The 15038-nt window shown below is 38.7% G+C and overlaps 1 protein-coding gene across 2 annotated transcripts; it reads left to right on the plus strand.

The window, feature by feature from the left end:
* The first annotated feature begins 1295 nt into the window (after nucleotides 1-1295).
* On the plus strand, nucleotides 1296-12150 carry LOC140933772 (dehydrogenase/reductase SDR family member 7-like). 2 transcript variants are annotated; one of them, XM_073383411.1, is made up of 7 exons: nucleotides 1296-1604; nucleotides 4334-4458; nucleotides 6243-6435; nucleotides 7305-7351; nucleotides 7761-7880; nucleotides 8545-8723; nucleotides 11339-12150. In XM_073383411.1, exons 1-7 carry the CDS (start codon nucleotides 1421-1423, stop codon nucleotides 11403-11405), a joined length of 915 nt encoding a protein of 304 aa, XP_073239512.1. In that variant the 5' UTR covers nucleotides 1296-1420; the 3' UTR covers nucleotides 11406-12150. The 2 variants fall into 2 exon arrangements, with proteins under 2 accessions (XP_073239512.1, XP_073239513.1); XM_073383412.1 differs by having other exon boundaries at nucleotides 8545-8683.
* The last annotated feature ends 2888 nt before the right edge of the window (nucleotides 12151-15038 follow it).

The following is a 15038-nucleotide window of genomic DNA, read 5'->3' on the forward strand; positions in this document are numbered from 1 at the left end:
CATTACATGTTACGAGTAATCATTCTTAAATCTTGTTTCCTCTATGCCTAGTGCATTTTTATCTTCATTTTTGAGGAAAAATGGAAAAATCCAAATTTCGTCAACACCTCCCTCCCCGCCCTATGACCTGGAAATGGCAAGTGAAACTAGGGTTTAGCGCTGTGATAGATTAGACAGGAAAGAGTTAGAAATAGCAATTACATTTAAGAAGATCTTATAATACTTCAATAAGAACTTTTTTTTTTTAACTACGAGCTCTTGAAATTAAATACATAGAGATGATTAAGACCTCCAGCAAGATCTTACAAAGGTGCCTACTTCTTTGAAGAAAGAATTCTCCCCTCCCCTTGAACGACATTCTTGACCACCCCTATGTTTCTCTCTCCCTCTTGACCCTTTCTTTATTCAGTGTAGGCGTTCGCAGTGTCAGCTTATGTGACTTGTTTACTTAAAAGAAATGGTTTTCAGCCCTATGTATATATGATTCAGAAGACACAATTTGGTTCATCGAAAATACAGCTTTGACTTTTTTTTTTGCACTAAATGAGACTTGCGTGTACTTAATTCCTCACCAAAAAGTATGAATTGAGAGTTGTCATTCGTCGTTCGTGCTCAATTTTGGCGCGATAGCACGAAAGAATTTGCCATCCTGGTAAATCGAATTTTTCCCACGTTACTGGCGGCTTGATCACGGCAACAATACCCGTGCACGTGGGTAAAACTTTCACACTGACAAAAAGGAAGAATATTTCCAGGTTTACTTCGATCCATTCTTTATCCTGATGGAGTTCGATAGTTCCGTTGAGTTTTGGGGGGCCATACGATTAGCGCTGATCGTATGGCCCCCAAAATATAACAACACGCAATAACATTTCGTATAACGTCCGTTTACAGCATAGTTAAGTTATTATTCAAACTTCTATCGGAAATTTTACTTACGCAGAAAACGTGTTATATATGCTGTTCTTTGTCAGTTGTATTCATTCCCTGAAGAAGTCTTAGTAGGAGACGAAAAGTGTCGGAGATAAACGAAAAAGCGTATAACTACAGTAAGTCTTCCTTAGTGTTGCTAACTAGTCTTCGTTAAAAAATTTAAAAAAATTTTTTTTGTTGTTGTTTATTTTATCTTTTTGTTAAATTTGGTGATTTATTTTTACCCGCGACACTTACCCGCACCCGCGAGTCGCGACCCGCGACATTTAGACATACTCCTCCAAGAAATACTCCAGCAGTCCAAGGGTCCATTGGTCCAGTCCGCTCCTGTTTGCACTTTGGATTGTGTCACGCGATTGGTCACACACCCTTGTTTATTTGGTGGTCTTTTCATTTAGCATCATGGCTCGAACACTTGGTTCTTGCAGTTTTAGTTCCTCTTGTGTGCGTCTTGCTCGTGAAATATCAGGATGCAGATTTTGTGCTTATGATTTATGAACTGATCGGCCAAAATCCCGCCGTAGCGTTGCGCGGGAAAGTTGTGTGGATCACTGGAGCTTCAAGTGGTATCGGTGAATATTTAGCTTACGAACTGGCTAAATATGGTTGTAAGTTGGTGCTTTCTGCACGAAGAGAAGGTGAATTAGAAAGAGTCAAGAAAAATTGTGCAGGTAAGATCAACACCTTAAAAAATATGTTTATGTTTAAAAAATATATTTCCAAAATTTACGGGACCTTGGTAATCAGGTCACCATGTAACGCGATGAATCCGGTGAAACAGGGAACGTCAATAAAACGAACCTCGAAGTCCTCTTTGTAACGAAAGATTTATAGTATAATATATAAAAAAGTTCCTCGATATAACGAACCTTCACCACATTCATGGACTATGAATCGTTTAGTTATTCAGCTTACACCCTTATTTAGCAGCCATAAAGGGCTTTACGCCTCAAGAGAGGTCAAAGAAGTCAAAGAAAAATAAAGCTCTTGCATCACAGGGAAAATACTGCCGACCAGAAATCAATATGCCTGCCATGATCTCTAAGTGTGAAACAAGCGGCAAAAATCACATTTGCTCAGCCGAAACGTAGAACCCTCTGGAGCATAATGTACCCGTCAGAGCTGAAAAAAATTTTTGGAACAAGCAGCATTTTGGCACGAGGTTAAAGTTGTGTACAGTCGAACCTCGCTTTTCGGACACCTCTCCAATACCGACAGTTTCCTATGTACCGACAAAATTCTCATACATTTCCTCTAAAAGAAACCTCTATAATACGGACCCTCTCGAATACGGACAACGGACACAAAATCTCGGCCCTTGGGAGCAAATCTATACAAACTTAAGCTTAACCTCTTTATTACGGCCACTCCGGGGACCAGGTGTCGTTAATTTGTGGTATGTACGTCCTGTCGGCGGTTACACAAACATTAAAATTTTATCACTTTATCTTGAGGGCAGTATTTAGTTTGTTCCAAAATTCGTTTGTACATCATGTAACTGAGAAATACAAATAATTTTAATCACTTTTGAATCAGAAATTAACAATACACTGAATTTTGGGCTTGATTTTAGATCATTTTAGTTACTGAACACTTAAACCTGTCAGTGGGGTCTTAAAAGTGACGTCATCATAGTGACCTCTCTTATATGTACACCTCCCTAATTCACTCTGTCCCATCGGGGTCCATTAGAGAGGTTCAACTGTAGGCCTACCAACCTCTTTTATCAAACACACAAACACAAAACAAAATTGACAGTGTTAGGTTTTAAAGAATGGTTGGTTTATTAAGATACAGCCAGTTTGAGATGAGGGTTTTAACATCAATTACTACTTACACGGGGTTTTAACATGTTCAAATTTTTCATGATACATTTTTTTCTTCTTCAGCTCCCTTTTGAGGCCCCTGAGATAGTTGATGATATGCCTGTCAACTCCATGGGCTTGTACTCAGCTTTAGTGTGACCGTTTGTGTGCAAAATGTTGAGAGTGGGGGCACTTGACCCAAGTTTTAGAGTATAGCTAAAGCAAACTTACTGAGGGTTTGGAAGTTGTGATGGGGGGTGGGGGCAGGGTTTAAATCTGCCACCTTCTACACTTGCATTCCCCATTTCCCTTGGCTTTCTCTATTTACCCTTTTTTTATTGCAAAATATTAAGCTTTGTTGAATAAATTCTCTCTATTTCTGCCACTTTCCACTTTAAAGAACTCCCTGCCTTTGGCTCTTTCCTCTTTCACCTCCTGACCTCTCCTGCTTCCTATTCTCTCAGGTTCTCACCCCTGTCCTCCCCTACGAAGATGACCCTCAGACCTGCCAACTCTAACGATTTTTTGAGTTTTCTCATGGCCTCACAACAAGCCTCCCAATCTCACATTTTTGGTGGAAATATTGTTTTGAATGAAAAGTTACCTTGCTGAATAAAAAGAGAAATTTAAAAGGGGAATGCTAGTACCTGTTTAAGCCTTGATGGTACTTAGTTTAACATCTTTGGCCATGAACTTGCTCATCCAAAATCAAGTGACCCCTTGCTATAAGTTTCTAATTCCCAGTTAAATGTGCCCCCATCCGTCAGGCCTCTTAGAGTCATCAAAGAAAGCGACATCTTGTTAAAAGAATGATCACAAATAAAACAAGGTAATATTTGAATAAACAGTCAATTCACCCAATGGAAAAAAATGTTTGTTTAATTCGATTGGGAAAAAAATAGATTCTCACTACTTTTGGTAGAATCTCCAGATTTTCCTTTGTCAGGGGTTAACGGATTTCAGGACCTGGGAGAAAAAAAAACATTTGCCAGGTACACAACAACCACCTCCCTGTTTGAGCTCTGTTTAGGGAAATGGACAATGGACAAGTAAACATTCATGCCCTGTTCTTGAATATAGCCTGTGAGTAAGCTCTCTGGAATGCTCTGGTGGTGGGGCGGGAAAAGGAAGGAGAGCTTGCAACCGTGTCTCTGGAATTTGAATTCCACCTCCAGTTCCCCTGTAGCTCCCCGTTGACTGAGCTTTTAGATTTCTGTCAATCAGCGTGAAGAGAAAACGAGCACGAATGTAAACAAACATTGAAAAACACGTGCCAAGGGTAATGTTTTGATTGCAAATGTCATCTCCGCCAATCAGCATTTCTCAATGCAGATAATCAAATTCCAGAGATGTAGTTGCAAGCACTCCTTCCTTTTCCTGTCCCGCAGCCAGAGTGCCCGGAGAGCTTGCTGGCAGGTTATGTTCTGGACGATAGAGAAGCAACAAAAACACACCTTGTCCAGCAGCATAGATATATTGACAAAGAACCCCATCCCCTTGAGGCCCTTGAAGTCTAAATGATGCCTCAAAACATTGGGCAGAAGCAAAGACTTTTTTATATGCTGAGCTTGATCTTACTATTTCTTTCTCATCAGCAATTTCCCTTGCCCATGATTCATCGTTTAAAAAAGATCAAGATATTCTAGTCCTTCCATTGGACTTGCAAAAATTTGATACACATGAAAAAATGGCTCAAGATGTCCTCAAGCATTTTGGAAAGGTAAAAAGAAACAAGTATATAGAGGGTTGAATTCAACAGCAGTTGGTCTGAGTGGACAATGTCAGTCCAACCGTGGGTATAACTGCTTTTAATTGAGTAGTCCCATCATTGGCCAGCAGGCCATGCTGTCTGATAATTACTGTCAGTTTGAATATACAACACCAGACTTCAAAACAAAACAAACTTACATCTATTTGCAAAATTCATAAATATAAAAGCTTATTGTTAGTTATATAATTACAAACTTTGGTTTTCTCAGCAAGAAAAAACAAACAGCTTTAACTGTCAATGGTCGCCATTATGACAGATGCATAAATATCAATTAGTGCTGAATCCACATCGGACAAAGACACTCATATTGATTTTCATAATTTCCATGACACATGCTAGATATACAGTTGACCTCATATTTTGACAAGACAGACAGTAATATAACTATGCCCCAACAGACCAGCAAATGGCATGCTGCCAGGTCAAGAGAGCACGTGAAGAATGTAGAAAATTTTATTGACTTTTTCACAGCCATGAATAATTTTCTTCTATCAGCTCTTTAGGTCTTTAATTTACAAATGAAAATGATAGATTTTCCCTACCTATCCATGAAATCCCTACCCTTTTTTATACCTGAGGCCTACACGTAGACTGTGTGGTAGTGCAAAAAGGGGAAGCAGTTGGGGATAGGGAAAAAAGTGCAAAAGGGAAGGGAGTGCCTGCTATTTAAGAGCCGGTGTTTTTGTATTCTGCCAACCAATATCTTAACTAATCTGATAACTTCAATAACCATGACCAATAACGAGGAGGGAGCTCTTCTCAGGATGGTCCAGACTTAATGTTGTTACTTTGTTTGGACCAGAAATTGTCAAGTCGAGATGCTATTTTCAAGTGATATCATAATCAAGCCAAATAAAACATTTTTACTGTTCTTGCACAGCAAACACGACAAGCATGCAATGATCAATTTTGTGTGAATAAAGGAAAAACTTTTGGCCTTGCCTCATCAAACACATTTGGTCACAAGTACAGAACAGTCACCAGCCTGAAACGTGAATAATTTATAAAAGAAGAATAATAATCATTTGTCAAAAAGCTCAACAGACAGCTGTTACCGAAGCTTCAGCACTCTCCTTACGAACCATTTTGAAGGTCATTCAAGGTGGTATTAGATTTTGCGGAAAAGTCCTGTCTCCAGCTTCTAAAATTCTTCCAATGCTAAATAATATTATTGTAACCCGGTGCTCTTGTGAATATCAGCTTTGTAGTTACCTGACAAGAATAGCAATCACTTTGAACTGCTGCTCAGTGCTTGGACAAATCCAGTGTACAAAACCTCCTGAATATCTGCTGCTTCATAAACAAGCTATTACAGTTGGTTCTAGTTCGGGTTTCAGCATTAAGTTCCTACACGACTGACGTAAGTTTGATCTTCCAAAGCTTTACGCCAGTAAAACACACATACTTGCATTATCATGATGGTTGTTTCTCATTAATACATGCTACTAAGTTACTCATCTCGGATCAGCCAATTAGGAATTTGCGGACGCCAGCAGGTGCAAAAATGAACAAAAGGGGATTCTTATAGCAGGCATCCCTTACCCTCTCTTTCTCCAATCCCCCTCCCTTTTTTCCTTCCTCCCAACCCCTACCCCATTAGCTGCCTGTAACACAGGCTACCTGAGGCCTAAAAAACGTACCCTTTAGGGTGGAGCTCCCTGTATAGGCCATTATAAGGAGTACCCTCTGGGCTTTCCATGTAGTTTTATTAAGCTGTCTTGATTTCTTCCCAGGTTGATATTTTGGTCAATAATGGCGCAAGGGGCCAGTTTGGCTTATTGAGGAAGACGTCACTGGAAGTTGACCGAGCAATTCTGGATTTGAATACTGTTGGCACTATTTCCCTGACAAAAGCAATTCTTCCCCACATGATTGAACGCCGTGAAGGACAGATTGTTATTGTTAGCAGCCTTTCTGGAAAGATCGGTAATGTTCCTATAAGTCTGTACACTGTTACCATATTAACTCCTGATCAAAAGCTGACAGTAATACTTTTGGAGACTTAAATGGCTTAAGCTCAAATCATGTCTCTGATTGATTTGTTTACCCTGCAATCACCCCACCCATGTACCCTCTCCCTAATTTTGTAGTTTTTTCACCCAGTCACACACCTACTCATTTGCTTAAGTTAGCTCTTCCCTACAGTCACACGTACACCCACCTTGACAGACACATGCACTCTCTCACTCTATACTAGCTCTATTACTTAGTGGCACATCTACTCACCTGTGTAAGACCTCTTTCGGCCCATAGTCACACACCTACCTAACCATAAATTATGTTCATCTGCTAACTGTCACCTCCTTACTAGCTCTTTTACTTACCCACACACCCACCCACCCCTGCATCAGAAGCCTGTTCAGACAGGGGTTGACCGGGGTCAAAGACTGGCCACAGTCATTTGTGTGCAATTGCACATTCACATACTTGCACCACAGCCCATATACATAATTCTTAGCTACAGCGAATACATACATGCAGTTTATGTTGTGTTATATAAATTAAAAAAAAAAAACAAGCATTTATTCAATGCAAGCTATTGTGAATGACCATGAACATTATTTTTTTGCAAAACTTGCAAAGTATGCACATATATAAAAATGCATATGACTACTTTAATATATTTCTGTAAAATTATCTGGCAACCCATTTCTGGCGTTTTTGTATAAACCTTGTAGGTTTATTTTTTAGAACTCTGTAAGTTCATTTTCTGGAGATATGATTATAAGAATGCAGAAATGAATATTTAATACTATTATTCTTGTGCTTTTATGTTGACATTTATCTTTTTTCAGGGTCGCCTTATACCAGTACATACTCTGCCAGTAAACATGCATTGCACGTATGTATTCCTCAAAAAAACAATCAGATGTTTCTTTATTGTTGTGAATGTGTAGCCAATGTGTGTGATGACTCATTTAAGGAAAAAATTAATAACCCATGGACCCTTGATCTTTTACCCTTGGTATTTAACAGAAATAGCGTTTAACATTTCATTAATTCCTAATTTACATATTGATTTCCAAGAAATGAACATGTGTACAACAATACACTTAAAACGTTTGGCTTGACAACTAGCTTGCATGATGCCCAACTTTTGTTTCAAGCAAACACAAGCTTAAATGTTACTCTCAATGTTCATGAATATTCAATTGGAAAGTTATTTTCCAAGCACCTCGTTTTTATTCTTCAGTGTAAATGATGAAATATTTTTCTACTGACATTAGTTATTATACAAATTTCTTTTCCAGGGTTACTTTGATACAGCTCGCATTGAGTTGTCAGAGTACAACATTGGTGTCCAGATTATCTGTCCAGGACCTGTCAAGTCTGACATTATAAAGGTTGCCTTTACTGAAGACATTAACAAGGTAATAAAACCTGGCTTTTGTTATAGAACTGTGCAAAACAGGATCAGTCTATAGAATTTGTATATGGATATTAACAAGGCTTAAAGGGTTCAGGTCACGTACAATAAAACATCTTCACAGTAGCTTCGTAACCACAGCTGAAGCTCACGGAAGGATACATGTAGATAGTAGATTTTTTTGCTCATGGCATCTTGGAGACAAATCAAGGTAACTGGCCGTCGTAAGATTGCAGAGGAGGTTAAAACAAGTGATTAATGCAACATTTGGGAGAATACATCTACGTTAAAGCTTGGCTAAATATATGCAAAACAGTATGCATACTGTCAAGAAGCAAATTACATGAATTAATTCATTTGTATGTAAAGCTGTTTCTGTCATTTAGTCTATAGGTGATTATAGCGTCAAATGTACCCTGTAAAACAGCTGCACCTGAAATTCAAACTTAAAGACAACAGCACAAAAATACTAGTTATTAATTATTCTTTCCTTTTCCGCTTGGTGAAGTATCATTAAGCAAAACTGGCTCCGCAGGGAGGTTATCTCAATGGACAATTTATTCCTAGCTTGCGAGCAAGCTCTCCGGGGCGCTTTTTCCGCAGCCCACCCCTATACCCACGAGAGACCAGGGAGAGCTTGCTCGCTGGCTAATTTATTTGTCTTTCAGGCTCCCCCATCCGAGGATTTTATAAAGAAAGTAGCCAAAATTCCAACTATGCCAACTGAACGCTGTGCGAAGTTGATGGCCGTAACCATGGCAAACAATTTGGATGAAGTCTGGATAGCAGAATATCCAGCTCTTCCAGGTCCTTACTTAAACCAGTACTTTCCAAACTTCTTCAAATGGTATGTTAAAATATTTAATACTTTCATCATAGAAGGGGCGTAGCCAGGATTTTTCCAGAGGTACGCACAAGCAAGTAGGAGTCAAGTAGTATCATTTACAAATGAGTGATTTTTTGCGTCCTTTTGCACATTGTTTTGACTGACAGAGTGAACCTGCGAACACATGTTGTGGTGCAAAGAACGCGTTCACGCTTTACGTCATACAGCTTGCTCCTTTCGCCTTTTTCCCGCTTTTTTCTCGAGCCACCAATAATTGCCACCAATGAATCGGATTTGAGGAAAACGACACTTGGGTGTTTGGCAAAAATATATATTTCAAAGAAACAAGTAGAATTAAATGAATTGAGGCAAACTGTTCCTTTGAAAATGACCAACCTTTTTTATTTGCTTTTTTTCTCTTTTTTATGTTTTTTTTTTCAGGTACGCACGTGCGTACCGTGCGTACGAGTGGCTACCCCCCTATTATCATAGGTGATGCGGTGCAGTGCAAAATGTTTATGAAGTTTATGAATCTTTGTCAGATTTCCTTTTTATTGAACTGGACCATGCAAAATCTTGAACAAAAAAAAAGAGGTTTCAATAACATTCCTATCATTTTGACTTACAGTGCGTTTACCGTAACCGTGCCACGGAGACAAAGTTGACCAATCTGGTTACAGAAATATAACAGTACATTATTAATGAAGTTGATTTTGGCCAATTTGCAGCAATAAGTTTTACTAGAAGCATAAAATTTAAATATTGATAGCAAACGATTCCAAGAAAGCAAAATTTTTCGTCATACAATGTTTGGCTATCCAAAACTTCATTACATATATTGCCCACAGGACATATTTGTTTGGCGCATGACCCAAGCTGTTATTTTGCCATCTACCAGTAATTTCTTCGCTAACATTGCCGCACTTTGCAGTAACATGCGAAATCAGGTCGCAAATATAACTCATAATGTTTACGTTTTTTGCCTCGACAATTATTCTAAGGGATTTCTCAGGAAACAGACTTTCTTCAGCGGGTTCACGGCACGTCTGTAGGTTTTAATCGATTTCGATCCTTCATGTTTATTTCGTCTCGTGGTTATTAGGATTGACAATATCTATTTTTCTGTACTCCAGTTGGTCAATAATCAGGGTCTGGAATAGGGGTCTAAATCACGAATCACGGGTTAAATTTCCGTACATTCACGAATCACGTTACCTTTTGGAGTCATTTCACGAATCACGTGATTAGGTGACGAACTGATCAAGTCCATCAACGATCCTTAGTGGTTTCTGGACTACTGTAGGCAAGAGTTTGTCTTAAAAGACGCTATGATGGGAAGGAAACATAAAGTATGGTGCATATCAAACTGGCAATTCTCTGCTTTTTGTTTGACCACTACAAAGTTAACTGCCAATGAATTTTATTGCTATAAAATCGAAGCTCTACAATTTTTCACTTATACATGGTTTAACTACGAACCCTCGTCACAACACTTACATCTGTTTCATGAGTTTTTCCGATTCACAGTGTTTAACGGTCATCACACGGATCACGCGAAACCCCTTCCAGACCCTGAATAAGAGGGAACTTAAACGACGGCGACGGCTCGAAAACGTCACTTAAAAAGTGAATTCGGGTTGCTTCAAACTTGATCTTATTCCATCTCGTTCAATTTGTGAAATGTTGGGATTTTTTTCTGGAGTTGAATTCTAAAAGACTGTATCGAAGTTCAGGAGAAGAAATTTAAAAAGTCGTTGTCTTGTGTTCACGTCCTTCACAAAACGTGAAATTAGAGACCTTAAGGTGACTCGACCCAGTTTTTTTAGGGAGTACCATCCTACTTTGAAGCTCTCTGGTATCCCCATCTTTACTTTTATCGTAAGTATAACACATAGAATGGATAACATATAGATCAATCTACAATATAACATAAAATTTTTGGCGATCGGAGTAAATGTCACGTGGTTATAATGCCACGCCCCTTTAAGGTCTGAGTCGAAAATCTGCTGTTGCCAGCATTTTTTCGTGAAAATCTCTCGGCTACACATAGTGCGCATTAGTGCCTTGCGCTGAACAGAGTTTCACCAAAATCGCAAAGACCCAATTCGAGAAATTCAGCGGTTTCCAAATTTAGGTCATAATTTATGCGAAAATGATAAGCAAACTTTACACGGATTATATCTAATAAACTATGAGATTCATCTCTGTATTTTGGGCATCCTTATAACAGATGGGTCCTTGAAAGTCAGCAAAACGCTTTAGGGCCTTGTAAATGCGCGCGATTTCGAGCAAAGCAAACATATAGAAATTATAGTTTTCGCTATTTGTGTCTTGCTATTTAGCGATATTCTGATCTTATTTTTCCTTACCTAGAACCAATTTGCACGGTTTTTACCAAAGTAGTCCGTAGTCCGTATTTTATACCCAGTCCGCAGTCCGCGTTTTATACCTTGTCCGTGTTTTATACCCAGTCCGTATTTTCTAGTCCGCGTTTTATACCTAGTCCATATTTTATACCCAGTCCGCAGTCCGTAGTCCGCAATCCGCAGTCCATGTTTTATACTGACCGATTATTTTAGTATAGTTGTTGCACATTTCACTTTTTTGAACTCTCTCCTTTCTCGTACTACCTCCAGGCTTGGGAAGAAAATTTCGATGAAGATGGCCAAACAGATGTTGGATCTTCCTCAAGACAAAGCGTAAATTACAACGTAACAGTGAAAGGGACGGCCTCTGGTGTACCTCTTGAAACCTTGTCTTTTGCATAATCCGAGACCCCGCGCGATCAATAGGCCATTTCCGAGTTCCCCCGGGTCTCTGTTTCAAAACGAGGGTAGGTGCTCAGCCTTTGATATGGAAATCATTTTTCATTCTCATGCAAATAAAACTAGGTTGTGCACCTAGCCTCATTTTGAAAGTGAGGGTTTTTGGAACTCGGAAGTAGCCTATTGACCGTGCTAGTTTATTAGTGTCCCTGTCAACAGTCTAGACCAATCTAATTGCAATGTCAAACATAAAAAATTCCAATCCTTCCATTTCATTTTAATAGAAATAAACCATTGTTAGAATGCAGTCTAAACCGCAGTTCATGTCAGAAGGTGATCGTCCAGGGGCCAATGAGATAAAACTTTCACAAATGTGATTTACAATTGTGCCCATTGTTCTAGTGTCTAAAAACAATAGCTTAACTTGTAAACTGCACTTGCAAAAGTTTAATTAAATTGACCCCAGATTTGAAGTACTCGTAGCTATAGTTTCTACAATCATGGACTGAAGTCTATACATTTGCACATGTGTAAGTCTTTCTCACGTACACCACACACACGTTTGCACGCGACCGAAACTGTTCTGAAACTGGCTTAGTGATACACATATGTATCTTCTAGTTAGCGTTATGAACATTAAGGTATACTGTTATCTATTAAAGGATTATTTACCTTGACGAAAATGTAAAGTCTTCTCACAGCATACAATTGATATAAAGTAGTATTTTCTGATTTAGAGAAGTGAAGTAACCTCGAATTTGAGTGTAAAAATATTTCTCGCGTTTCCAGAAGTCGTACCGTCCTTGTCGTGACATCCGTGATGACGCTTTGTTTTTGCAAAAAACCGCAAAGTTTCCCTTTACTGGGGCATTACATAAACTGCTGTGGGGACTCTATCGCGGCTTACAAACTTTGGAAATACTGTTATTGTACAGTAACAGTACTTCCATAGCCTGTAAGCCGCAATGTAAACAACACAGAAAGCAGGGAAAACTGGCTGCTTAAGAAAGTTTTAGACTTCCGTTGTTTACGTCACAATTATCGTCATTTAAAAGAATATGGAACGCAGAGCGAGAAGTTCGTTTATCTTCGTCATCTGTTTATGGAAATCGAACCTCTTAGAGAGTAAAGCCTTTTTTACCATTAAGAATTTTTTTTAACGCTCGGGAAGTGGAAAATGCATTTTACTGACCCCATAGTAATCTGTTCTGCTTTTGTCGCCTCCATACATGCGCACTAGAGAAGAGCCCTGCGGTCGGTTTGCCTGCCAGTATGAACATCGTGTGCGCACGCTCTGTATAAAATTTTTTCAACGTTGTCGTAGCCTAGATGTCTCCAACTGTCCCCACAGCAGAACCAAGAGTAGATTTAACCACTGGGTTACCCCAATCTGTGTGTGTAACCGATGTTACTATACAGTAAACGTACTGGATTTACAGTTTTCCTCACCTATAGCGATATCTCTTTATGTATATAGATCAATGTTAAATAAATGTTGAATTACCTTACCTGTGGTATATAGTCGTCCTTTTGCCCCAAAAGCGGTTTTTGAGCAATTTTGAAGGAGTTTGAGTTCGCCCTTTAGGAACAGTAAAGGGCGAACTCAAACTACTTCAAAATCGCTCAAAAACCGCTTTTGAGGCAAAAGGACGACTATATACCACAGGTAACTAATTCAACTTTATTTTACATTGATTTATGAAAATGAAAATGCATTTATATAGCGCCATACTCCACTAATTGTGCGTAGCGCTTTACAATCATAACTCTTAATACATTATTCAAGACAATTCAGGCTAATAATAAAACTATAAATCAAAAGAATTCGTAAATAGATATGTCTTAAGCTTAGTTTTAAATACAGTAAGTGACGATGATAGCCTGATGTCCGATGGTAACTTATTCAGCTGACTTAACTCCACAATTTTTGAGCAGCAACGGAGTATGCCCTATCACCATAGGTCTTAAATTTAGCCACGGGCTCATCATGCAAATGCTTGTTTGAAGATCGTAATACGCAGCAGGAGTTCTTATACTTCAGCAGATCTTTGATGAAGGTAGTTGCTTGACCATTGAGAACCTTATGAGCCAGTGTAAACACCCAAGAATCGGTGTAATATGTTCATGCTTTCTTGACACGGGAACAAGGCGTGCTGCTGAATTCTGAAGTTGAAGTCTATCAATCAGGCACTTTAAAAGACCATAGTACAGGGCAATTTATGTACATACTTAGCGATATATCGCTATGGGTGAGGCAAACGGTAAATCCAGTACATTTACTGTAAAATAAAATCGGCTACACACACAGATTGTGTGGACGCCCTGTTATTTAACAATAGAACAAGAATAGAGGGCCATGTATGGGAGATTCCCTTTTTGAGCTCATTCTCTCATGCTACAGTTTAGGGAATGTCAGTTCCAATTGTAAGGGCGGGCCGGTGATTTTTTAACCAAGTCTAAGCATATTAAAAAGGTACCCCCAAAAAGTGTCTACATCCAAAACTTACCCCCCGGTTTATGCGACGGCCCAAAATGTATCCCCCGCTCCCACTAAAAAAAAGCAAGAAAAAAAGGATTAAATAATAAACAATTAATGAATGAGGCTGAGTATCTTAGGAAAGAATTATGGAAATCGAGGAGGGTGTTATCCGTCGAGGCCGTAGGCCGAGGCGGATAACACCCTCCGAGATCTCCATAATTCTTCATGTGTTACGAAAGCCGAATTCAATATTCATTCAAAATAATTCCTGGTTTAAAAACAAAGCTAAAACATACTTACCTCCATCGATGTTAAGTTCACCTTCGATAGTGCACGCTTAGGGTTGGTTCAGCTCAGCAAATATTCTCCAAATAGCAGATGTCGCCCTTCGAGTTGTGTTCTTGCCATGTTTTTAGCTATAATTTCGCCTAGGTCTTACTCTTGAAACGAGTGAAATGTTCATATTTTTTTCAGAACAGCCGTTCTACGGAAATTATTCGACATTAGATTCTCATACAAACACTGCACTGTAATTTCTCACGGGTTTGCTTACTCGTCAAGATTGCGTCGAAAACCGTGACAAGGTCTATTATATGACAAAAATAAAAGTAGATTTACCAGGCAACTTCAAGGAAAAAGCAGAAACAATAACAGATCCAACAGAAATAGCAAATAAATTTAATGACCACTTTATCATTTGGCCATTTAAACGTATCTCAAAAAATGATGAAAGCTATACCACCTATACTTAAGGACAGTTAACAAACGGATATTTAAATTCCTTCTCTTTAGATGCAGTCACTGAGAAAGAGGTTGAAATTGAAATAATATCATATAAATCAGGTGACAACCAAAATATCAAAAATGACAGGAATAACTACAATATACAATACTATGATATATCCATACTTACTATACTGTAACACAATCTGGACTATGACATAGCTATCTTTTTGATACAGAAAAAAAAAATTACGATTATGACGTTTTCTATGTTTAATGAAGAGTCAAAACATTTGTTTCAATCTCTAGATCTATTGAATATTTAGGCGAACTCAATACCTAATTTATAGCCCTATTTATGTTTTCATA

Source organism: Porites lutea, chromosome 4 (assembly GCF_958299795.1).
Source record: "Porites lutea chromosome 4, jaPorLute2.1, whole genome shotgun sequence".
In the NCBI taxonomy this organism is placed as follows: Eukaryota; Metazoa; Cnidaria; class Anthozoa; order Scleractinia; family Poritidae; genus Porites; species Porites lutea.